This window comes from Nilaparvata lugens, chromosome 1 (assembly GCF_014356525.2).
Source record: "Nilaparvata lugens isolate BPH chromosome 1, ASM1435652v1, whole genome shotgun sequence".
Classification (NCBI taxonomy): Eukaryota; Metazoa; Arthropoda; class Insecta; order Hemiptera; family Delphacidae; genus Nilaparvata; species Nilaparvata lugens.
In genome coordinates, this window is record NC_052504.1 from 38,897,148 (window position 1) to 38,925,133 (window position 27,986).

Genomic DNA, 27,986 nt, shown 5'->3' on the forward strand with positions numbered 1-27,986 from the left:
GAATTCAACAAGATGAGTTTATTTTCCACTTTTTAGATTCAGCTCTAAAGCGATACGACAATACAAAAATACATAAAGAAAATTTCAAGAACTGAATAACTAATAAATGAAGCTCAACTATTGACTTTTCTATAATAGAAAATTACATCAATTTATAAGTGATGTTCTGTTCCATGAACACATTTTGCAATATTTATACATAGAAATAAGAACAGAGTTCTAAGCAATGGTAACACACAGATAAAATAGGAGTAGAAGAGATATAATGATTTCAGATATAAATTTCAAATTACCACTGCAATGATGAAACATTTCATTAACACTAAGAGTTTGTTTTGGAAGCAGAGAATGGAATATTAGTAGTTTGTACAGTATATTTTTTATGCAAACAGCTAGAAGTTGATAGAATTTTATTTTATATTGCTCAGATTAAAGTTTTAGAATAAGATAGAGAGATATATCAGTATATATATGTGATCTAAAATCAATATTTTTGCATAAAACACTTCAAAGCAATTATTACTTTTCAATAGAAATCATTATTTTGATTATATTAATTACTGATTGAATTATAGCTCTGGCGTTATGATGATTATTCAATATAATAACTATTAGTGGATGGATTCAGCCGTTTTTCAATTGACGATATCGAAATATTCCACTAGTGACTAATTTTAGAAAGATAACCACTGGTAGATTTTCTACGCTGAAATTCATCAATGCAAACACTTTATAGCACTTTTTCTAAAATCTCTATTATTGACAGAGTTATTCAATCTTTTCCTCAACTATGTAGAAAACAGTACAATTCTATCCTGTGCTGGAATTGGAATATTCCAAATAAGAAAATAGTGCAACGAGTATCAAAGTATCAATTCTAGTACAAAAATAGACATCCTATGTACTTCAATTAATAAGAATATAAGATTGAAAATTTTACACTAGATATACATATTATTAATTGGCTTATCGTATGAATTACAATTAGATAACAAACACTAGCCACCTAGCAAGTTAAAATAAACAGTAGTAATGAGACAGTCATGGTTCCACCAAGTCTTTCATTAATTCAACATGCATTCGTCGTTAATCGGAATATTTCGACTTACTATTCGAATTAGAATTATGATTGTTGTGTTTGGTGCTGGCAACCGATATGCCGCTACCATCATCACTGACACACTCACACTCACTCGACGAGCTACGAATGTCACCTTGCATCTGAAACCATATCACAATATTCACATTATTCACATTACACTAGTCAAACATGTGATATAAGCTCATTAATAACCAAGGTTCCTGTTCTCCAACGTCATCTAGAACAATAATTATTTTGTCTTCAAAATTACAAACGCCTATCCATAATTTAATAACTGCAAACACTGATAAATCTATTCTGAAAGTCACTAGTCAATTCAAGGACTGAAGTCACCCATGATAATTCCATTTGTTAACACACACATAATATAGCCAATAGTATTATTTCAACGTATTTTTCACCATGGCATTAAAAGAAGGATCGTGGATATAATTTGAATCATTTAAAACGTACACAAATTGTATAATTTACTGTAGACTATAATAATTTGATTGCTTCAATTTGATGATATAATTGAACCGAAGCCATGCAACAAGATTGTTCATTGTTTATAACAGTTGAATTTTGAATGAGAATATAATCTATAAATAAAATCGAAATGGCACTGATTCATTCACTCACTCAGTCATTCATTCATAATCAACAGAACTAAAACTCTACTGGACCAAACACGTTCAAATTTGGCATGTAAGTTCAGTTGGCCATCTAGAGGCGCACTAAGAACGGATTTGAAAAAATTCCAAAGATACGCCCAAATCTGCGTTTTTCCAGCGTTTTCTCAGCTTTCTGAAGAACCAATTGGCAAAAAATAATGTTCGAACTTGGTACACAGGTTCAGCTGAGGCATGTTTGGTAATGTTTTATTGGGAGTTGAGTTCTGCCTAAAGTCAAGACGCCTAAGTTCCGTCAAAGTTCGGCGGTTTTTGAGCGTTTTTCCTGCGTTTTCTAGGCCTTCTCAAGAACTAATTGACAGATCATGTTCTAATTTGGTACAGAAGTTCAGCAAAAGTCTAGAAATTTGGTTTTCAGAAGACTTCAAAATTACACTCTACACATATACTCTTGCAGGGTTTTCCAAGCGTTCCCCAGCGTTCTTAGAGGGGTTCTCTTCAAAAGATTTCCAATGAGTTTTCAAAGCATTCTTCTACACTTTTCAAGCAAATTCATACTTGATAGGGTTAGATATGGATGTTTGTTAAGTACTCCATATCATTCCTGTTTCAAATTTCAAGCACTATTAGACTGAAATACAATAATAAATTATCAAAAAATGAAGAAATCTCTAATTAACAAATAACTGTATATTTATTGATTCTGATGAAAATAAAAAACTTGGCATCCCTGCACTAGATAATTCAAATGAAACTGTTTTTTATGACGGAAGCAAGCTCAAATGAAAAAAGCAGGCGAGCGAAGCGAGCCTGCTGACCTTCATTTTCGGATGACCAGTCGGGGTCCAAGGGGCGGAGCTCCCTGGCTAGACAGATAAGGAGTGGGAAGCGAGCCTGCTGGCTAGTTAATCATATTGTGAAATCTTGAATATTCGAATTTTAGTTAACTGAGGATTATACTACAAGCTTCTGATTACAATATACTTGATCTAATTAATCAATGGAAAAGATTTTCAATTTTGCTGAAAATGATCGACTCGATGTAAGAATGTTCACGAAGAATAGATTGACTTGTTAACAATTCTTCTCTATCAATTCAGTGCCCTTGTAACCATAATTATTTTTATAAAAATAACTATTCAATTGAACAAATTGAACCATACTGAGATCTAAGATCCCGAAATACATAATTTTCAATCGATTAAAATGTACTTTAAAGTGTTTGAGCTCTGTTGAAGCAGAATATTCATAGTTGTGGATAAGTTTATCAAGCAAAAAAATGTTTTTAGAAATCTCTTGAGCACTTCCGATTTTCAATATTCATGTTTCATTGCGTATTGTGCTTTGAACAACATTTTCAATAATTGAGGTTGGTGATGTACGTTGGTGTAGTGTAGCTTATTCTAATCAAAGCGTTATCAAGACATTTACATAAACCAGGAAAACACTTTTCAACTAATCAGCGAATGGTTGGGCACTGTGCCACTCAACCTGCAAAATATGAGTCTGCTTTCATTCATCAAAATAAAGTTGTCAGGTAAACCTACTGTAAAACTATTTTGCATAGGACAGTAACACATTTTGTGAATATATTGAAGGTCATTATTCTCTTAAAGTTTACTCACTAATTCACTTTATCAATTGATAAATATTCTATCCAAACAATATAGCCTACTCTGTCAATATTAATAGGACTTCAACCATCTATGTTAACGAAATCTAGCTTTTAAATATTAACAAAAAGTTGATGTTAGTTGATAGTGATATAAAATTAATTATATTTGCGGGATATTTGGTAGAATGAGAATTTGAGTAAACAACGATAGAATTTTTATACATACCTCTCCAGCTGACAGAGTATTGTATGCTAATCTCAGGATTAATGCTGTCCAGTACAAATTCAGTATGAACAACAACGTTAACAATCCATTGAATATGTAATAAGCGGGGAACATGGTATTCACAATTCTTGGAGCATCAATCGCCGTGCTGAAGAACGAAAAAATAATTAATTCAGTGATAGATGAATATGAAAAAACGAGAGAATAATTTTGCATTATTCAATACACATTGGTTTCTACAGAAAAAGTTAACGGAAATCAAAAGTTAGCGAGTCAATTCTCCGACTTTACCCTATTCAAAATACAGATAATATGATTTAAAAATGTTTCCATGATTAATAATTCAGGTTTCGCAGTATTCATTAGTTTCAAATCTAAAAGCATTACGGGTCGGTTTCCGAGTTCGGGATTTAGCTAAGTTATAGACTTTAAACAGGTGGAGTCGGAAAATTGGCTTCCCGAAACGGGGCGTAGTCATAGTCCACTTTCAAATTAAATTCCAAGGAACTAGAAAATTGAACACAAAATAAAATAAAATCCCGAGCTCGGAAACCGGCCCTATATGATGCCTTGTTGGCTACAGAAGCATTGTGTTTTCTAATCAATTGTTTTTTCCTAACTCAATTTTTAGAATCTAGATAATATTCCACCTACTTGTACTTTTCTTGGTAGAACGATACGTCAATTGATGAACTTTCTCTGCTTTGTAAAAACGTTTGTTTAACCTTCCGGCAGTCGCGCTGTTGTAAAAAGTACAAAAGAGTCAGTTTTTTTGCTGCTCAAAACTATTGAATGGGGTGGTGTCAGTGAATGAGTCACCTATGCATTCCAAAACTTTCCCCCCATCACTCCACTGAGTTGCAGTATCAACCGAGCAATGGTTCAGTCTTTAGGTGCCATTTATTTAGTCGCAACAGTGCATGAGTCGCACTGTGCATAAGATAGGGAAACACTGTATACGGGGACTGTAAACAAACCAATAACACAGAAATGATGGCTTTGCTTGATGTACCTTATTGGGCTATGAAATGGTAATCATCCAAATGTTCATAGGCGTAAAATAATCCAAGGGCGCGACTACCGGAAGGTTAAGAGAATTTCAAGGTGGCTGATAGATCAACAAAGTTTGTTGGATACTAGATAGAGAATACAACTTTGATACAAATTTTAATGAACATCAAATATGGAGTATATTCAGGATTATGTATCTCATTTCAAGTATAATCCTTGAATCACAAGACTCATGTGCCGTGTGCCCAGTAAAAAAATATTCGAATTGAGTCTTATGATGTTCAGTAAGTTATCTCACAAAAATTATCAACGTCTATGGATGAACTAGTCTGTTAAGATCCCAAACTACTTTCTATTTCTATGGAAATTGAAACACTGAAAATTCCATTGAGATTTCTGAATAGGCCAAATTGTGAGCCGCGATTTGAAAAAAATAATGGAAATGTCTAAAAACATGTAAATACGACCAGTGGGTCTACTAACCTCCACAGAATCCAAAACGGGAAGATAATGACTCTAGTAGCGATCCAAGCTATTGTAAAGATGGCAAACACAGCGTCACAAGCTTTCTGATATTTTGCATACTTGAGAGCTTTGGCACTCTGGAAAATAATAGAAAGAAAATTGTATTTCTTATAATATAAAGTTAATAGTTTAATTTTAAAATGAAATTATGTATTGGACAAGATGCACAGGTCTATCACTAATGGATGAAGTTAGGAATGAAGTAATAAGAGAGCGGATGAATGTAAATGGAAATATACGAAGTAGCATTGATAAGAACCAGGTAAAATGGTATGGCCACCTATGCCGAATGAATACGGGGAGAATAAAATTGAGAGTCTTTGAATCGAATCCAAACCAGCATCAAAAGCGAGTTAGGCCAAGGAAAATATGGATGGCCAATGTTGGAAAATAGATGGAATGCAGAGGTTTGCGAGAGGATGACTGGAGAGATAAGGAGCAATGGCGGAGGAGATGCGAGAAGCAACTCTGAGTTGAAAAACTTGCAAAAAAATAATTTACATAAATAGTGGATAGAAACATTAATTTACAGTTTCATTTAACAATTCACTAGTAGTTCTGTGAACAGAAGACCTCGTGCAGTTATAACGACGTCATAAACCATAAGCACATCCACACTGATACACTAACTATTTATTTGATCAGATCATGCTTACACAAGATTTAATTATCATATAACGCTTTCCGGAATTTAGCGCGAGAAAACCAGAAGACAACTAGGCGCCCAGACGAGCTGTTATAAGTTATCCTATTTAATAGTGCATAAAAATTGCATTCAATGAGGCATGCAATTTATAGTCTACACAGCTGATAATTTTTTACCAAGTTACATTGAGATATTGAATTGCATGCGTCATGGCATGCAATTTATAGTCAACTCGAAAGCTGATTTATGATGAATAATTCTATAGTCTGATTTTCACTCTAATATTGACGTATGAAGGAGGCTCCTTTTTCCTTTTATATTATTCTTGAAGTGCAAAATTTCCAAAAACCTTGTATATACGTCGACGCGCAATTTAAAAAGGAACATTCCTGTCAAATTTCATGAAAATCTATTACCGCGTTTCGCCGTAAATGCGCAACATATGAACATTTAAACATTAAGAGAAATGCCAAACCGTCGACTTGAATCTTAGACCTCACTTCGCTCGGTCAACTATCTCTGTCTTGCTTCATTCCAATGACTATATTCTAGGAATTTTAGTAGATAACAGGAATGAAAGAAGCGAATGAAGAAGTAACATTGCAAGGTAGATAGATAAAAGGTATAACCAGGACCTCCTACACATAAAAGTAGAATATAGAATGTCCTAGTACAGCGCTCGTCATCTGATCAGAGCTTTTCATGGCCGACTTTAATATCTTTAAATACCGTCAAACTTTCCCGGTTTGAATATCTTATTATTTTTAATATCTTAATGTTCTCTTATTGAAGATAAAAACTAAATCTCCTTTAAATAATTGAAAAACTCATAAGATCACATTTCCTTCCAAGAGAAGCAGGCAATAGAATTTCTTTACAGGAAAAAGGTTAAGTACATTTATAATTCATCATAATTGGTTGGGTTCAAAGCCACTGATCGGTGAGTGAACGATGAGACCGATGAGTGAACGTGGCTCTGAACGAACCACTGTTTGGTCGTTGAACGATCCCCAGACTCACATGCAGCGCTAGTATACTTTGAATTGAAATCGGCCATTGAGGGGACAACCTGGAAGATTATTACATTGGGAAGGCATAGACATTGTGAGTTTATACCTCTTTATGGTCTTTGGTCTAACTGATAAGAAAAAAATAAGTCATATCCGGTTCGTTCTCTGATCAAGCTCATCGTACTTTCTACCGATGGAAAAGAATGAAAACAGAGCAGCTAAACGTAAACATACATGGCTGAATATGAGGTTGTTTACAATTATAATGGACTCCATTATAATGTATTTTGGAGCAGAGAAATGCATGATTACATAAATTCAATAACATTTAAAATATTATCCAAAGCATTTCAAACAACTCCAATCACTTGATGGTTTTTCATTTCAATTGATTATACAATGAGATAGGTTAGGTTCTAGTTTTGTTTATAAATGTAAGCAGCAGACGAAAAATCTGTCAGTCATGACTCATGAGCAACCGTTCAGCCACAGAAAACATACAGAATGGAAGGTATCAATCTAACCAAGACTTGAGTGCACCAAGACCATGACACATGACTGCATCATCTTGTTAGAAATTAAAACTACCGCTATATTACAATGCTACACTTTCTTTCAAGATGGCGGATTTTGGCGTCAGGATACTAGCCGACTTTTCATTCTGTGGTTCATTTGTGATCACTAATCTGTGATCAGGTTTTTAACTGAACGTAAAAAAACACAATGGAATTGATCATTGGCTTTGAACGCAACCATTGTGATTTATGAGATTATGCCCCATAATAGCATAATGGGTTTGAAATTTTGCAGCTTCACATTATCTTTTTTTTCCATATGGACTCAATTCATAATTCAAATTTATAGTTTGCTCTCTAATAATCAATCTCACGATATATCCTGATATTATAAACTAGAATTATTATCAAATTGATAATTTCATTTTTCATTTGAAAAAATACTTTTACAGTGTATTACAAAAAATATTTATTAGAAAATGCGATAAGAAGAAGAAGGTGTTTAATAGGCGGAATCTGCATAATGGGTGATATATTTGAATCAACTACGCTATCAAAGTGCATAAATAAAATTTATGATGAATAATTATGATAGTTGTATTTAACCTATTTTTCCTGTAGCGAATTGCTATTGCCAGTTTCTCTTGGAAGGAAATGTGATTTCACGAGTTCATTACTCATGAACGATTTAGTTGTTACCTTCTCATCTCATAAGAGAACATGCAGGCCAATAAGAGATTGGAGCCGAAAAAGTTTGACGTCACACAAAATAAAATCGACCATAAAAATCTCTGAACAGATGACAAAGAGCGTTCATAGCTCATAGCACATCACACCAAACACCATGGTTATAACATATCACATCACATCATACCACACTTCATACAATGGCGTTCAAAGCCACTGATCAATTCCATCGTGTTTTTTACGTTCAGTAAAAAACCTGATCACAGAATGGAAACTCGGCTAGTATCCTGACGCTAAAATCCGCCATCTTGAGAGAAAATGAAGCATTGTAATATGCAGTAATCAATGTACCTAGAATACAAGGTAGTGGCCGGGTAAAGATGCGCAGTAACAAATCCAAACCAGCTGGTCGGTTTGACGTCATTGGTGCTCTAAAAGGCTATTCTTCCTATCTTTTCAATGTTAAATTGAGCAACTTTGTAATTTTTTTCTCAAAAAGTACATAACTTTCAAGTCCCATAGACATTCCATACGATTTATACAATATTTATCTTCAATTTTTTTTAGAAATTCAATACTTTTGGACGGCTAGATCTTTCAAAATGATCGATTTTGAAGAGCCTGCACATCGAATACCTGTTGCTCTCTTATTGAAAATTACCATGCTCTCCCTTGCTCTTTTGTAATTCAATTACTCAATACTAATGAATTTGATGAATCGATCATTGAAAAAGGAATTGAAAACGTGAAAACATGATTACAGTATAATATTAATTCTCTCAAAATCCTTGATATTATCTTATCTGTGTAGCCAACTGTATATTACAAAGAATCAGTAGAACATCTTACCGGTTCAACATCTTTAATCCTTTAGGAGTGCACTCTTAATTCAGAGAAAAAATTATATACACATACTTTAACCAGGTGATAGTTGTGTGTTTCGGTCATATAAAATATTCATCTTCATTTTTCTCGAGCAACTTTGTAAGTCTTTTTCTAAAAAAAAGTACATAACTTTCAAGTCCCATCGACATCTCCCACGATTTATACAATATTTATCTTCAATTTTTTTATAGAAATTCATCACTTTTGAACTCCTAGATCTTCCAGAATGCTCGATAATGTAAGGGCATATCGGTTTGGAGATAGAAAACTCTCATTTGATACTACATGAAGGGATACTCTTAGAAGGTATGAGTAGATGTAATTTGGCAACATTTGAAAAGATGAATGGCTTCAAAGGTTTTCTACTGGAGGTATTTTAATCAAAGTTTTCCCAACAATTATAAAGTTGAAAAAAGGTACTGAATGTAGCCTATTTCTCCTAGTAATACTTTGAATAATGATATAGGCCTATACTGTTTCAATCAGTTTTATCATCATAATAATTAGACTTGCTTGAATACTTTAATAGTTATCTTGAGCTTTCTCGTTATTTATCACGTTGTACACATTCGAGATGTTCACTTTGTTCATTGTGATATTCTTCTGCAAACTCAACCAATATCTATCCTTTCAAAATTGATTCTAATACCAATTTCAATGCAGAAGACATAAAGGAAAAGCTAATATTAATTTGATAAAAGTAAGATCAAGAGAGGTTGCAGAGAATAAAGGTTGTTGGTGCAGGATATTCTATCGTATATTTGGAAGGAGAATGTGGATGATCAATCATACATCACTCACACTCTACGTGGTAGAAAGCCCCAATATGGAACAAAAGAGAGTAAGGGGTGATAGTATAACACTCACATCATAAATGCATTATAAACTGAATAAATTGCAATTTGAAAAAATATCTTAAAATATGCCCAACTATTATACTCTCCGGTTATAGAAAAATAATGTGGAGATTGAAAAGAAATGGAATTCACCACACATTATACTGTATGAGAGTTTAATTTCTAGAATAGAAATGCCCTCCTAGTTGGTTGAAGAGATTGTCATCCTTTCATAGTCTTTCAAACAGGCATTCAACCTATCACTTGTTTTATATGATTATCAAGCTTATTAAAAGAAATATATTGTAGGATACTTATAGTAAGAATTCATATTCATACCTATACTTTTCAATGTATGATTCATTTTCATTATATCCATCACTTTTTTATATAATTATCAAGTTTATTAGAAGAAATATATTGTAGGATACTTATAGTATGAATTCATATTCATACGTATACTTTTCAATGTATGATTCATTTTCATTAAATAAATTATTATTGGATCATGAAGAGTTGATTTTCCCTTTCAAAAATGAATAAAGAATGGGAGTTTTACAATAAGAGAACAATTATCAATTGAAAATATTCCTCTTATAAATAATGAATGAGAAATATGTGTATCACAATACAATTCTCAATTATTGAGAATTCCCCAAGCGGTATACATGCTTTAATATATATTCGCCATTATATTTTGTTTTAGTTCCCAATTAGAGAGATTCAACAGAAAACTAATTTCCTGATCAAGTATGTGAAAGCCATAATTTTCCGAAAAAAAGAGATCCTACTAAGGGATTAGGCAAGATGTTCTATTGATTCTACATATAATATTATACAGTACACATATTGAGTAATTGAATTACAAAAGAGCCAGGGAAAGCATGTTGATTTTCAATAAGAGAGCAAAGGCATTCGATGATCAGGCTCTTACAAAATCGATCATTCTGAAAGATCCAGTCGTCCAAAAGTATTGAAATTCTAAAAAAAATTGAAGATAAATATTGTATAAATCGTATGGAATGTTGATGGATTTGAAAGTTATGTACTTTTTACTTTCCTTGCCCTACTACCATAGGTAAGGAAAGTATTGCTTTCCAAAAAAATTAAGGTACCCCAATTTCAAGTTTTCTATACGTTTCAAGGTCCCCTGAGTCCAAAAACATGATTTTGGGTATTGGTCTGTGTGTGTGTATGTGTGTGTGTGTGTGTGTGTGTATGTCTGTGAACACGATAACTCCATTCCTAATTAACCGATCGACTTGAAATTTTAAACTTAAGGTCCCTATACCATGAGGACCCGACAATAAGAAATTCAATAAAATTCAATTCAAGATGGCGGAAAAAATGGCGGATAATTACTAAAAAACCATGTTTTTCACGTTTTTCTCGAAAATGGCTCCCACGATTTATACAATATTTATCTTCAATTTTTTTATAGAAATTCATCACTTTTGAACTCCTAGATCTTCCAGAATGCTCGATAATGTAAGGGCATATCGGTTTGGAGATAGAAAACTCTCATTTGATACTACATGAAGGGATACTCTTAGAAGGAATGAGTAAATGTAATTTGGCAACATTTGAAAAGATGAATGGCTTCAAAGGTTTTCTACTGGAGGTATTTTAATCAAAGTTTTAATATCCCAACAATTATAAAGTTGAAAAAAGGTACTGAATGTAGCCTATTTCTCCTAGTAATACTTTGAATAATAATATAGGCCTATACTTTTTCAATCACTGTTTTATCATCATAATAATTAGACTTGCTTGAATACTTTAATAGTTATCTTGAGTTTTCTCGTTATTTTTCACGTTGTACACATTCGAGATGTTCACTTTGTTCATTGTGATATTCTTCTGCAAACTCAACCAATATCTATCCTTTCAAAATTGATTCTAATACCAATCTCAATGCAGAAGACATAAAGGAAAAGCTAATATTAATTTGATAAAAGTAAGATCAAGAGAGGTTGCAGAGAATAAAGGTTGTTGGTGCAGGATATTCTATCGTATATTTGGAAGGAGAATGTGGATGATCAATCATACATCACTCACACTCTACGTGGTAGAAAGCCCCAATATGGAACAAAAGAGAGTAAGGGGTGATAGTATAACACTCACATCATAAATGCATTATAAATGAATAAATTGCAATTTGAAAAAAATATCTTAAAATATGCCCAACTATTATACTCTCCGGTTATAGATAAATAATGTGGAGATTGAAAAGAAATGGAATTCACCACACATTATACTGTATTAGAGTTTAATTTCTAGAATAGAAATGCCCTCCTAGTTGGTTGAAGAGATTGTCATCCTTTCATAGTCTTTCAAACAGGCATTCAACCTATCACTTGTTTTATATGATTATCAAGCTTATTAAAAGAAATATATTGTAGGATACTTATAGTAAGAATTCATATTCATACCTATACTTTTCAATGTATGATTCATTTTCATTATATCCATCACTTTTTTATATAATTATCAAGTTTATTAGAAGAAATATATTGTAGGATACTTATAGTATGAATTCATATTCATACGTATACTTTTCAATGTATGATTCATTTTCATTAAATACATTATTATTGGATCATGAAGAGTGATTTTCCCTTTCAAAAATGAATAAAGAATGGGAGTTTTACAATAAGAGAACAATTATCAATTGAAAATATTCCTCTTATAAATAATGAATGAGAAATATGTGTATCACAATACAATTCTCAATTATTGAGAATTCCCCAAGCGGTATACATGCTTTAATATATATTCGCCATTATATTTTGTTTTAGTTCCCAATTAGAGAGATTCAACCAGAAAACAAATTTCCTGATCAAGTATGTGAAAGCCATGATTTTCCGAAAAAAAGAGATCCTACTAAGGGATTAGGCAAGATGTTCTATTGATTCTACATATAATATACAGTACACATACAAGATAAAGGATTGTGAGAGAAATAATATTATAGAACAATCAATGTTTTCACGTTTTTAATTCCTTATTCAATGATCGATTTATCAAATTCATTAGCATTGAGTAATTGAATTACAAAAGAGCCAGGGAAAGCATGTTGATTTTCAATAAGAGAGCAAAGGTATTCGATGTGCAGGCTCTTACAAAATCGATCATTCTGAAAGATCCAGCCGTCCAAAAGTATTGAAATTCTAAAAAAATTGAAGATAAATATTGTATAAATCGTAGGGAATGTCGATGGGATTTGAAAGTTATGTACTATTTTAGAAAAAGACTTACAAAGTTGGACAATTTAACATTGAAAAGTTAGGAAGAATAGATATTTAGAGCACCAATGACGTCACACCGATCATCTGACTCTGATCATTAAAAGATCGAGATGCGCGTGGCCAGTACCGTTTATTGACCGAGCGAAGTGAGGTCTAAGATTCAAGTCAACGGTTTGGCATTTCTCTTAATGTTTAAATGTTTATATGTTGCGCATTTACGGCGAAACGCGATAATAGATTTTCATGAAATTTGACAGGTATGTTCCTTTTTTAATTGCGCGTCGACGTATATATAAGGTTTTTGGAAATTTTGAATTTCAAGGATAATATAAAAGGAAAAAGGAGCCTCCTTCATACGCCAATATTAGAGTAAAAATCTGGTGTGGCGCACTCACACAACTTTCCTTGCCTTTATGAAAATTGATCACCTGACGCTAGTGTTCCCGCGCATCTCAAGTCTACTATTCAAAGATTTGAGCCAGCTGGTGACAGGGCAATAACGCTGGAGACACACGAGGTCTGCTATCTCTTCATAGTTAATCATTTAATAGAGTCAACAGTTGCTAACAGTTTGCAATTATTGGATAAACACATTTTCTCGAATTTCGAGCTATTTTTAATTTTAGGTGAAAATGTTACTGCACATTAATTGTAGAGATTCTCATGCTCAATCTTTTCCACCCAAAATTTTTTGTTTAAATTGTATCTGAAGCCTGATAATTGAGAATCTAAAATCATACTTTGCATAGATGGGGCGGAGCTCCTGAAATTTTTACAGATATGGGACTTCTGGCAGTTGATAGAGCTTATCGATGACTATTTCAGGTATAACTTTAATCAAAATCGTTGGAGCCGTTTTCGAGAAAATCGCGAAAAACCCTGTTTTTTACAATATTTTCGCCATTTCAGCCACCATCTTGAATTGGATTTGTTCGAAATTGTTCGTGTCGGATCCTTATAGGAGAAGGACCTTAAGTTCCAAATTTCAAGTCATTCCGTTAATTTGGAGATGAGATATCGTGTACACAGAAGCACATACACTCACACACACACAGACCAATACCCAAAAACGACTTTTTTGGACTCAGGGGATCTTGAAACGTATAGAAATTTAGAAATTGGGGTACCTTGATTTTTTTCGGAAAGCAATACTTTCCTTATCTATGGTAATAGGGCAAGGAAAGTAAAAATCAGACTATAGAATTATCCATCATAAATTAGCTGACAAGTGATTACACAGATGTGTGGAGAAGCCAGTCTATTGCTGTATTTCCATAAGGTCTATAGTTTCAATCAGGTACTTGTGGATGAGAATACTGCGTGAGGTCTACTGTTCACAGAACTACTAGTTCTAGGTACCTTGGCAGTAATTTCTAACAAGATGATGCAGTCACGTGTCGTGGTCTTGGTGCACTCAAGTCTTGGTTAGATTGATACCTTCCATTCTGTATGTATTCTGTGGCTGAACAGTTGCTCATGAGTCATGACTGACAGATGCTTTCTCTGCTGCTTATATTTTTACTTTCCTTGCCCTATTACCATAGGTAAGGAAAGTACTGCTTTCCGAAAAAAATTAAGGTACCCCAATTTCTAAATTTCTATACGTTTCAAGGTCCCCTGAGTCCAAAAAAGTGGTTTTTGGGTATTGGTCTGTATGTGTGTGTGTGTGTGTGTGTGTGTTGTGTGTGTGTGTGTTGTGTGTGTGTGTGTGTGTGTATGTGCGTCTGTGTGCACGATATATCATCTCCCAATTAACGGAATGACTTGAAATTTGAAACTTAAGGTGCTTACAATATAAGGATCCGACACGAACAATTTCGATCAAATGAGATTCAAGATGGCGGGAAAAATGGCGAAAATGCTGTCAAAAACAGGGTATTTCGCCATTTTCTCGAAAACGGCTCCAACCACTTTTATTGAAGTTATACCTAAAATAGTCATCGATAAGCTCTATCAACTGCCACAAGTCCCATATCTTTAAAAATTTCAGAGCTCCGCCCCATCTGTGCAAAGTTTGATTTTAGATTCTCAATTATTATCAGGCTTCAGATTCAATTTAAACAAAAAATTTTGAGATTGAGCATGAGAATCTCTACAATTAATGTTCAGCAACATTTTCACCTAAAATTAAAAATAAGCTCGAAATTCGAGAAAATGTGACTATCCAATTGCAAACTGTTAGCAACTGTTGATTCTAATAAATGGTTCACTATGAAGAGATAGCAGACCTCTTGTGTCTCCAGCGTTATTGCCCTGTCACCAGCTGGCTCAAATCTTTGAATAGTAGAATTGAGATGCGCGGGAACACTAGCGTCAGGTGATCAATTTTCATAACGGCAAGGAAAGTTGTGTGATGTGCCACACCAGATTTTTGTAAATAAAACTAGAACCTAACCTATTTAATTGTATAATAAACTAGTAGTTCTGTGAACAGTAGACCTCACGCAGTATTCTCATCCACAAGTACCTGATTGAAACTATAGACCTTATGGAAATACAGCAATAGACTTCTCCACACATCTCTGTAATCACTTGTCAGCTGATTTATGATGAATAATTCTATAGTCTGATTTTTACTCTAATATTGGCGTATGAAGGAGGCTCCTTTTTCCTTTTATGTTATCCTTGAAATGCAAAATTTCCAAAAACCTTATATATACGTCGACGCGCAATTAAAAAAGGAAAATACCTGTCAAATTTCATGAGAATCTATTACCGCGTTTCCGTAAATGCACAACATATAAACATTTGAACATTCAAATATTTAAACATTAAGAGAAATGCCAAAACGTCGACTTGAATCTTAGACCTCACTTCGCTCAGTCAATTAAAATGGAAAGCCAACAAGTGATTGGAGTTGTTTTGAATGCTTTGTAAGATATTCTGAATGTTATTGAATTTATGTAATCATGTATTTGTCTGCTCCCAAATAAATAATAATGGAGTCCATTATTTGTAAACAACCTCGTATTCAGCCATGTCTGTTTACGTTCTTTTCCATCGGTAAAAAGTACGATGAGCTTGATCAGTGAACGAACCGGATATGAAGTATTTTTTCCTTATCAGTTATACCAAAGACCTTGAAGAGGTATAAACCCACAATTCCTATGCCTTCCCAATGCTAGCTCTTACTTGAAATTAAAGGCTATCATTGAGGTATTTTAGCGCGAGATATTATATAATTTATATATTTTTGTAATATTACAGATTACAAAAATCTTCAAGGTCTTCAGAATGTAATAATCTTCCAGGTTGTCCCCTCAATGGCCGATTTCAATTCAAAGTATACTAGCGCTGCATGTGAGTCTATGCATCGTTCAACGACCAAACAGTGGTTCGTTCAGAGCCACGTTCACTCACCGGTCTCATCGTTCACTCACCGATCAGTGGCTTTGAACTCAACCATTGTCATGTTCATGTCAATGATCAAAAATTCATTTATAGAAATTTAGCAGTCAGAAAATAAGTTTTATCAATAAAATAACATGTATGTTCTCCAAATGTGTGACTACTGACTAACAACCATTTAAAATGTAAATTTGCAAAATATTATATGATACATCATCTGAAAAATATGATATCAGAGTTTGATATAATCAAACAATGTGGTTACTTGGAGATATGAACCGATGACTCAAATAATTAACTGAATCAGAGAACAGTTAAGCTGCGTTTACACCTGATTATGTTATCCATCGAGAGTCGGTAAAGATCAAAGGAAATGTGTTATGTTATTAACAAATATGTTAATAACAAAAGTTAATAGCCTCTTTTAGCGCATTAACTTTTGTTAATAGCAGGGTTCCCATCTTCCCCGCAACCCCCTTGCCCAGCATCCTGCTACACAGAGCGCGCCAGTGTTCCCTGACAACTACAGCAGCTGACGAAACACGTGACAAAGTTATTAACTTTTGTTGATAAGAAGACTAGCAGCTAAAGAAAATGTTATTAACATATGTCAATGACTTATGTTATTAACATCAGGCAATAACAAAAATGTTAGAAACTTTTGTTATCAACTCCGTTGTAATACAGTACCACTATAATTTGTTTACATTAGATCAGTTGAAGATAATTTATGTTAATGATCACACCTGTTTCAATTTAAATTATTTTGAAGACATTTTTTTGCTTTTTATCCCGGCTGTTATTATTATTATTATTTCATCGTATAAAACCGCATATGATGAGCACAGCTCGAACGGTGTACATGTCAAATATAATATCAAGTATATGGTTTCCCTCCATTGAGGGAAAGTTTTTCATTTTACAAAATCGTCTGGTCTCTAGGATTAACTTCTGATCTCTAGGATTTCAATGAGAAGATCTCATAACATTCTCTTAATGAATACGGGTAGCATTCAGTCAGTATATCTTTGAGAGCTGTATAAAATTATTAACTTTAAAATATATAATTAATAACTTTAATATAATATCAAGTATATGGTTACCCTCCATTGAGGGAAAGTTTTTCATTTTACAAAATCGTCTGGATAACTTCTGATCTCTAGGATTTCAATGAGAAGATCTCATAACATTGTCTTAATGAATACGGGTAGCATTCAGTCAGTATATCTTTGAGAGCTGTATAAAATTATTAACTTTAAAATATATAATTAATAACTAAAAATAATAAAAGTTCGTCCGTCAAACAGTTGAAAATTCTGAGCCCAGCATAATGCGGTCCCCCCTCCACGAGCGAAAGTCTATGAGTGGGGTACTGGAGGGTGAACATTTTATGTCTTGTGAAATGTTATCCTCCATAAATTTCCGCTTATTACTGTAAACAAAAGATGCAATATCCAAAAAATAAAGGGCTGGAATTGTTAATAATCTGAGTTTTTTGAAAATTGGCCTACATGAAACCCTAGATTCGGTTCCCTCAATAACCCTGATTGCTTTCTTTTGCTTACGGAACATATTCTGAAAGTTTGTTTGGCTGCAGATAAGATACTGTATCTGATGTGGGACATGAAATAGCCATGATAGACAGTTAGTTCTGTTTTTCTATTTGCCACTCTGACTATTGTTTTCAAGGCAAAAATAGCACGGGACAATTTCACGTCCAATGCTTTTACGTGGCTATCCCACTTAATATTTCCCTGCAGGTCAACACCAAGAAATCTAATCATCTCAGCAGCGCAACATTGCTCTCCTGTTGCTGAGTAGAGTATGTGCGAAACTTCCAGAGCCCCCAGTAAAAAATTTGAGATGATGGGTTTACTTCAAATTTAATTTTAGAAGATTACAGCTGAACCAATGGCTAAGCTGGTTAAGAGCCTGTACTTATTTCTGCTGGACTTCATTATCATCTTTACCCTTCACAATCACAGTGGTATCATCTGCATAGAGAATGAGGTCAGAGCTAATACTATGAGGGAGGTCATTAATAAAAATATTGAGAAGTACAGGACCCAAGATCGACCCCTGAGGAAACCCACATAGATTTCTTTTCCAATCAGATGTTTCTACCCCGCCACATCCGTTTGTCAGTCTGAATGCCTGAAATCTCCCCGAGGGATATGAATTGAAAAACCTGGCTGCTTTTCCCGTAAATCCATAAAATTCCAACTTTTTCAATAACAATTCATGGTCGACCATGTCGAAGGCCCGGGAGAGGTCACAGAAGAGGCCAATGGCACCCTGAGACCCATCCAGAGCCCTCAACACGATCGTTACCACATCAAAAATTGCGGACTTTGTTGAGAAACCCTTTCTGAAACCATACTGTTTCTCATGAAGTATGGAGTTACTTTCTAAAAATCTAGTAATTTGATTAAAAACAGCCTTTACAAAAATTTTAGAGAAAACAGTCAGCAGTGCAACAGGGCGATAATTTTTAACATCTTTCCTATCCTCTTTCTTATACAGTGGTTTGATAATTGCAAATTTGATTTTTCCGGGGAATTCACCATTCATAAGACACAAGTTAATAGCATGCCTCAGAGATTCAGCAATTATTGGGCATGCAGCTTTTATTACTGAGCTTGGAATATCATCCCACCCGCTTGATTTGGTATTTTTCAATACCAGAAAAAATTTTTCAACCTCACTTCTGCTTAATCTCCTGAAACAAAACTGCCTACCTTGTCCTTGAGCATTTCTCAGAAGATTTATATTTTCTCTTAATAACATTGGTCGAGAAACTTCATTATCAGACCGCAGAAAATGATTGTAGAAAAGTGTAGCTACATCCTTAGAATCAGAAATGACCTTTTCTCCCTCATTCAATTCAATATTTATGTTAGTGTTTTTTTATCATCCTAGCTCATTTATGACAACTGCCCATGTACCAGCATTCAAATTGGAAGATTTGGTGATGGATTCCTCGTTATTCCTTTGTTTAGCTACAGAGATAACCTTTCTAAGAATTTTCTTGTAAGCCTGAAAATACTAAGGCTTATTACTGAGGTTATATTATGTGAATATTCTCATTAAATGAAATCATATATGGAAGTCAATTATATTGATAACATAAATATTGTTAATAACAAGGAGTTTTCTGTTAAAAACACAAGTTATCAACTTTTGTTAAGAGAAATTTTTGTCGATTCAGTCAAATTGATAATTTTTTGTTAATAGCTCGTGTTATTAACTCCGGTATAAACGCAACTTAACAGTATGTTAATTACTTTTGTAATCAACATCAGTTAAAAAGAAAAATGTTAAAAACTTTTATAATCAACTCCGGTGTAAACGCAGCTTTACATTATTAATGGAATTATAATTTTAAACAAAACGCTATGCACACAATATTGTGTTGAGAACTTTATTGACAGTATCTCTTTTCAAGATTTCAGTAAATCCGAAAATGGAAATAAATTTCATATCTGAGTTAAAGTTTTTAAAATAATATTTATTTTCATACATTCCATGAGGCTGAGAAATTTATTAATCAAAGCTTGATTAGAGCACTTTGCGGTCGAACAAAATCTACAATTTACTACGATTCTATGATGAGAAGCAATATAGGGAATAATAATGAAATTATGCTATTTATTAATGATACAATTTTATTGTTCTATCAAAATATTGATCGTCATATGTTGACTATTAATTGACGTCTGGAAGCAATTTAGACCGAACCTAGACCTTATATCAGCAACATGAATTATCTTAATAATGAATTTATCTTATGACTATCAAGGAAAATCATTATAATATCAAATTCTAGCTTACCTCCAGAAATACATCAGCACAATCGTGCACAAGAAGGACAAGCGAGCCAACACGATGGAGATTGCACACCCAAGAGAACATTATCAACAGCACTGTACAGATGTGATGGATGAACATTTGCCAGAAGTCCTTGCGAATCACGTCGAAGAATTGAGATGCGCATAGAGACCAGTAGAAAGACAATGAAATCATGTAATACCACCAGATGTCGTTTGATACGCTCTGAAAACATGAAGAAATTGAATTACTATATTAGAAACTGTGATAATATGATGTTATTTATTATTTTACATTGATAGTATTAAGAAATCTTGAAAATTCAATAGTATAACTTGTCCAATTCTTTTCAAAAAATGTAATAGACTGATTGAATAAATGGTTTATTACCTGATGAGGATAGTCAGTCCAGCATTCATTAATTCGCCACAGCCATGGTTTATCCCATAACACATACAATCCATAGATGAACGAGTATGTGTAATATGACGCTTTCCAACTGTAAATTAAATTCTATCATAAACACAGAAGTGTTACATTTAATTCAAGGCATGAAACAGATTATACTTTCTCCAGTGCAACGTCCTCAATGGTACACATCTACCGACAACAGGCAGACCAGTAACACAGCTTGCCATAATGAAAGAAGTGGCATTCACCAATTCACATTCTCCAATGTAATTTTAAAAAGCATAAAAAGTTTAAACTCAAAATTTATTTTTGTACTTGATTGAAGTTCATTTTCTATTTTCAATTCTGGCGTTTTCGACCAATCGTTGGGCCATACTGCCGGTCATTGATCTCATGCTTAGTCAAGGTTACAGAGGACTGCTGCATAAATTTTTTTTCCTATGTTTAGTCCAAGGAGCCTTGCTAGGATGTGCTACAAAGTCTTATGCTGTTCCAATCCAAAATTTTATTATTCAAGCATAAAATACGATGACTGCACAGACACTAAACGGCTTTGGTAATGTAAATTGCTATGATGTTCCCTTCTTCAAACAAATTATAAAATGGATATTCATTTTAATAGAAGGTTAATTTTTTAAACAAGTAGATTGCCAAGACTGGCAATTTACTTGAATTGTTGAATACTGTATTGATTTCAATGGAAATATTCCATTTGAAAAGCACTTGAGTACGTGAGTTCAAGAATTGAGACTCAACATGGAATAAAAATCATGCTAAAAGAATCAAACAGACCTGCATTTATAATCGCGAAATAGAAGTTGATAAGAAATATTTCTTACAAGCTTATTCCATCAAATAGGAAAACCTTTCATGCCAATTTGAACAGATATGGAACTGATATTTCGTTCAAAATTTTCTGATGTTCCCATTACTCTGTCGACCTAATAAAGGTCGTAGATTACCTCATAGATAAACTATTCAATTATTCATGGACCAGTCACGAACGGAATCACTTTTATAACAGACTGTATATGATTGTGGAATCCATTCTACTTATGATTGATATTGATTTTGGAACCAAATTGAATTCAACGCAACTGATGATTACCCAGTGATTACCGGCTAGATGTTTTGGAAAAAGAAATAATCTGAAAATTTATATCCTTATCCAATAGAAGTAAGTTTCAACTAAAAAATAAAAAAAGTTATTGATAAATGAAAATTTAGCACTGGGCTTAAAAGTTAAAAGCCTAATGGCTTTGATCATTCAAAACTGGTCACATATATTTTTTTCGTGCAAACCACTAGCCATGCTACAGGAATAGACAATAAATTATGATGTACAAAAATTAGCTTGTTGTAAAAGATCATATAGGCTGGTATTAATTTATTATATATAATTATAATTTATATTAATAATTATTAATTGATAATTATATAATAATTATTTATAATTTATATTAATTTATTATTCAGTTATTTGGTTGAAATAATGAAAAAACTAAGGGGTACAGAAAGCATACTTCTCATATGCCTAAGTTAATAATGTATTTTATCTATTCGTCAACTCACCATTTTTTTATTTTAATCATTCAGGAAATCTGGATTTCAATCAGGAAAGTTGGTACATTGAATATGAATTGAATTTCAACTATTTTCAATATCAGAATTCCTGCTTTTCGTTTATTAGTATATTTGCCATATAACTTATTGAACTTATCAATTAGAGACGTAACAATATTGATTGATAAATCAAATTATCTCTTTACATGAGCTATAAACAGAGTTTTATTTTTATTCACGTGCTTGAATAGATTGCATCATGTTTTATATTATATAATTCTATTTACTTCTACTCACCAACTTTCACAGAATTTGACTGCAGCCGATGGTTTGTCTTGGTACTTGCGTAACCTCAGCCATCTTTCAACTTTTCGTTCTGAAATATCCAACTGCTTTGCTAAGCCAACTACTTCCTTGTGCTTCATCTTACTATTATGCTGATACGCTTTTTCCAGAATATCATTGGGAGGCGCTTTCTTTGGCTTCGTCGCTCTGAGGCCCAATGATAGAGCCATTGGAGTGAACCAAAACCTAAAAATTGAGTCAAACAAATAAATCAATCAAACCGGCCTGATATTCAGCAGATTCACAATGACAAATCCTAAACCATCGACTGTCGATGGACAAACAGAAGTAACAAGGAGTTTTTTTGAGTTCCTTCTCCAACTTCTACTTGAAGTGTTGAACTTGGACTGAAGCCTTCGATTGAAGTCCAACCCCCAAGCAACAAAACTTGAATGTCGCATGATAACTTAGCTATCTAACTTATTATGAGTGAATTAAATCAAAACTAGCAGTTAAAATTGATTCTTAACTTTCATCTTGACAACTTAACTTAGTTTTCAAGTTATTTAAAACATTTCAATTTGAAACATCATTCACTTATATCTGAGAATTTCAATTCAATTCTAATTCATTTCGTCCGAAGTTCAATAGTTACAAAGTTTGTTACAGTGTGTATCTAGTATTAATAGCTTCTATTAACAATAACAAAAACAAGTAAGGCAAACAAGTAGTGGAAATTAAACAACTGGCATGAGTGAGAATCACTTGTTCGCCAGTAGGAGTAGTATCTTACTATATTCCAGCTTTATTATGTTAGTTTTAATTAAAAAGTACCAGTAACCATACATGAAAATAGATAATTAGTTACATCTTAACTTATATTTGAAGGAAGAATATATCAGTTTATGAGAAGAGGAAAAAATATAAATACAAAATAATAAATCATAATGACAACTGATGAAATGACTACATAACACACAAATCAAAGTAACTCTCTGTTATCCATTTCTTGATATTCTTTGGAACGAGTTCTGTTGTTATTACGTAATTCGTCTTATTGGAATGGAATTTTTGAGATTTGGAGCTATATACATTAGTTGCTTGCGAATAAGGCTATAATCATAACAAATATAGATCTAGACCATTTTTGTACGCATAAATTTATACCTGGTGCTGGTCCTATGGGTTTCATGATTTATTCTAGTAGAATTATCTCTGTATCTACAAAAGTATTTAAACACATTCAACACATAAAGTGTAAGCTTGTCATTTTGGCTGCGAACGATACACTTATCACCCATCTTCTACCCTATACAACTTGAATATTTTTCTAGTATAGATAAAAAACCACATATCACGTGAAATTAACAATTAATTCTGAACAGGATTCCTTAGGATTTTTCGAATTTAGTAGTGGGGGGAGGGGGAATACACCCCAAAAATAGAAAATCATGTCATACAGCCAAAATACAAATTTTTCATTATAATACCTTTTCAAGGCCTTCCTAACAAAAAAATACATACCTATTTCGGCTGAAATAATCTCACAAGGGTTATTTTCTATGAGAATCACCAGTTAGAAACATTTAATTTCAGTATTTCCTAGTGGGGAAATTCCTAAGGAATCTTCAGAATTAATTCTTTTTGTTGATAGAAGGTTTGCATAATTTTGAAAACCCCTTAAAAAATACCCCTTTTTGAAAATTCGTAGCTCCGGAACAAAAAATGGTAGAATCCTGCGCGACCACTCAATTTATTGGAAATTTTATTATCTTTAACTTTGTGAAGAATGATTTTTCTTCAAAAACTCGAAGTTTTTGAGATTAAATAGAAAAATTAAAAAAAGTCCGAAATTTTAGGGGTATTTGGCTTGTCCTTGGCCTCTGGCTTGTCAGCAAATTTCAGATTCGAATTCAGCGCCCCAAAATACAAATAGACCGTCGAGAAAAATTCTTTCGGAGCTGTTCCCTGAAAAACGATCATTTGACTGGACTAGAAGTCGAGGTCTTATAGATGTGCTATAGATGTGCCGTTTGTCGAAGACCGGTGATGCATTTCCTGCATTGGCCCTGCGGATCTTCAATAAACTGCCGGTGAATTTGAAGAGGTTGAGCATAGGCCTACTAGTATTCAACTCAAAACTTAAATGTTGGCTTAGGAGGAAGAAATTTTATTCCATTCAGGAATATTTTCTAGACGACTATGTAGGCCATGCTGCCATCTCAATAGTTGTAATGTGAAAATGATAAACTAAAACTATTGACGCATCCTATCCTATCCTATCCATTTTTGGTAGAGAGTTAGTGGGGAGGATATTTTTAATATTCTTTCCGAAGAATGGACATTGATATGTCCAAAGCTCCGCCAATTTATGTAGATGCATAATAATAAAATTATCGATAGTTATTATATTACAAATTACTTTTTCATATCATATACTTTCAATAATTATTTTCTTAGTCTATATTATGTAAATTCATCTATAATTTTGCTGTATTGTAAGCTATTGTATATAAGTGTATAAGCCAGTATATATTGTAATCTACATAAATAAAGTACTCAATCAAATCAAATCCTTGGGGCAAGTGTGTTGAATATGTGTGTACATTATTTCATACATCATATATTTGTGTGTCTTCACAGCAAAAGACAATTTTTGAGGTAAGGTTTTTATATCTTTGAGTTTTTCTTGTTTATTTTTCTTTGCTAATCTACTTGAGGATGAATTATTTTTGTGTCATTAAAATTTATAATTTTTCATTTGTTAATTCATTGTTATTGGTTATTTATTCTATTAGAAGCATGACGAGCATTTATGTACAAAAATGCGAATTTAACATGACCAGTCGTTATTGACCATCCTAAAGGGGCTTATAGACGAGCAACCTAGTTGCCAACTTGCTGTGTTGGAGAAGGTGTTGTTAGTCTGTGGTCAGGTTGGCGGTTGTAGCAACCGGTTGGTTTGAGATCAAACAGTTTTGATTTTCTGTGGGCGGAATTTCATGTTGACAAGCATGTTAGAGCATCTGTGGAGAAGTTGACAACACAGTTCACAACCTCAGTTTTTGTATAGTGTCGTAGTACTCATGGGCGCCGACTTTCAAAACCTTTGGGCTTAATTGTACGGAGGTTTGTAGGGTTTTTAATCCCCCCAAAAAAGGGATCCAGGGACCCCCCTGAAAATTTTTAAAATGTAATAATATGCTTAAAAGCTTTTTTTAGGCCTCATTTCACAATAAACGAAAACTAGGTTTGAAAGGAAGTTGGATGATTGAGAGGCAGTTATCTAATAGGATGATTTTAAAATGGTTCTGTAATATAATTATTTAATGGTTTAGAATCTACTGTTACTCAAATTCTGGTTATCTCATGAAATCAGGCTTTTTCACTTATCATAGTATTAGTATACCAGGGAGCAGAATCTCATAACACAATATAATTTGTTTGTATGTTGAGTAGGTAACAATTAAGTCTTGACTAAAATAAAATGAGAACTTGCTTTTTATTGAGCTTATACAATTTGTTGGAGGATTTTTTTTTTGAAGTACCTATTTCTTCAACTTCTTAAGTAAAAGAGGTTAATCGTTCTTGTTCTTCTATACAAACATTAAAATTTTGTGTAAACAGTAAACTTGTAATGTAACACTTTTTCATAAGCCTTTTTTTAAGCTTGTTATAGAGCTTATACCTGTTAAAAAATGGAATATATACTCTCAACTTGAATGTTAAGCCTTCTTTATTCATAACCAGGTTATATTATTATATAAAAGCCTTATTTATTCACAACTAGGTTCTTCCAGGTTCGTCACATAGTTCGTATAGTTCAATAAAAGATAAGAGATCGCTCATTTTTTGTAAATGTCGAGTGTAAACGCAGCAGAGCTGATCGGGAAATGAAGTTGGCGAAAGCAGGTTGACCGTCTGTGGGAAACAGTGGCCAACCAAGTTGTTCGTCTATGGGCCGCTCAAGACGCCCGGTTAAGGTCAGTTAAGGCCTATGGGAGTGCAGTCTATAATATTTATATGGGTCTTTGTGTAGAACAGATCCGGTTGTCAATTAAATTTTTATCGTTAATAATTTTACAATAAACAATCCGAGTTTTTTCGAAAAGAAGGAGTCTCTGATTGGTTTTAGTGATATTGATTACGTTTAAAAGTTAACGGACTTATGTGCAACCGGCACTCAAGATTCCAAACACAGTTTTACCAAACCTAACTAACATCCTGCCTAAAACCGAGCTAAAATCTAATTAAATTACCTGTGGGTAGGCTACCTACAAATACTAATATGAGAGCTGAGTGTACACCTTAGTCCTCAATTCTCATGACACATTGTAGAACCCAACTACACAACTGACTGATGAGCTAAGTTTATTTTGCGCGCATAGTATTCTTAAAGGGAGCTTAGATTCTTATCTATTACGCTCGTATAGTTTTTAACCCATAGAAGACAACGCATCAAGCTAACTATGGTGAGGTCCACGTTATAATGACAGTATTTGATCAACTTTGGTTTTGCTAACCTTGCCTATCATTCGACAAAGACGGTGGTACTATCCTTTTCTAGGTCCACAACGATGACAATCATGTTTTTGACAGTGAATAAATATAATTAGTTAATGCAGAGAATCGGCATTGCTATTCTTCTATCTTTATTCACTGCAATTATAACGTGGACCACACTATAGCTACATTTCAGCGCGTCTGAGATGCTTGTATAGTTCGAGTTTGTTGTATAGCCACATTAGGCCACATGCCCAAATAAAATTCAGTACCTATTCCTTTTGAGGTTAAGTTTACCAAAGATTTTTTGTATTTCTATATTAATGTTCTTTTCTCAGATAAATCTTAATCTACTATGGAATTAGAACAAGGTACTTACTTTTCAACAACATATCTTGCTATTAACAATAATACAGCAAATGGTAGAGGATAGGATAAATGCCGGTAATTGGCATATTGTATCTGATCATTTGGTTCTAGATCCGCCCATGTCACATTTGGTGGAAGCCAAACATCTGTGCTCCAAAATGTATCCAAAGCTTGTCTGAATAAAGTCATTTTACAACTTAGCAAATCATTTATTTACCCCTAGAGCTTGCTATAAAAGGATAGAAAGTCTTGTCAAACTAAGAATAACTGGCAAATGCACGAGGAAATACACGACACTATTCATTCAATAATTTTCCCAGCCATAAATGGTATTCCAAAACAATTCACCAAGGATGTTACGTGTTGATTGTAATTAAAAGATTCAAAAATGATTTTAAGGACGAGAGATAATAACTATTTTACCTCCCATGTTCAATTAAACAATAATCATTATGACATTCACAACATTCACGTTCGACTTCTGAAACTGACTTGTCGTTGTCGTCTTGTCTGTCTACTCTGTCACTTCACAAGCTCTCACTCACTCAACACAGAACAGAACAGGACAGAATCAGTAGAGATATGATGAAAGATTTATTCATTTGTCCCAACGACGTCATTTTTAAAAGTAGTAGATTTGGAGCTGATTTTAAATTGAGTCTACAATCTTGAAGAAGGAAGAGTCACTTTTTATACGAGTTTTCTTGTGAAATTCAAATGAATGTATTTTTAATTTCAAGTAAAATATTTTTTTACACTTAG

At 33.3% G+C, this 27,986-nt stretch overlaps 1 protein-coding gene across 1 annotated transcript; it reads right to left on the minus strand.

The window, feature by feature from the left end:
• LOC111064616 (ceramide synthase 6) lies at positions 1-27,875 on the minus strand. The gene is made up of 7 exons (XM_022352370.2): positions 27,235-27,875; positions 22,365-22,598; positions 20,484-20,592; positions 20,097-20,318; positions 5,049-5,167; positions 3,555-3,702; positions 1-1,221 (listed from the first exon to the last, which is right to left on the minus strand). Exons 1-7 carry the CDS (start codon positions 27,411-27,413, stop codon positions 1,087-1,089), a joined length of 1,146 nt encoding a protein of 381 aa, XP_022208062.1. The 5' UTR covers positions 27,414-27,875; the 3' UTR covers positions 1-1,086.
• Between the last annotated feature and the right edge of the window lie 111 nt (positions 27,876-27,986).

What these genes read in the sequence shown, in the direction of transcription:
- LOC111064616 (XM_022352370.2), bottom strand. Translation starts at nt 27,413, where the DNA reads ATGACTTTATTCAGACAAGCTTTGGATACATTTTGGAGCACAGATGTT. An exon ending in GTCAAATTCTGTGAAAGTTG is followed by an intron (nt 20,593 to 22,364) that starts GTGAGTAGAAGT and finishes TTTAATTTACAG; the next exon opens with TTGGAAAGCGTCATATTACA. An exon ending in CCGTTTTGGATTCTGTGGAG is followed by an intron (nt 3,703 to 5,048) that starts GTTAGTAGACCC and finishes TTCGTTCTTCAG; the next exon opens with CACGGCGATTGATGCTCCAA.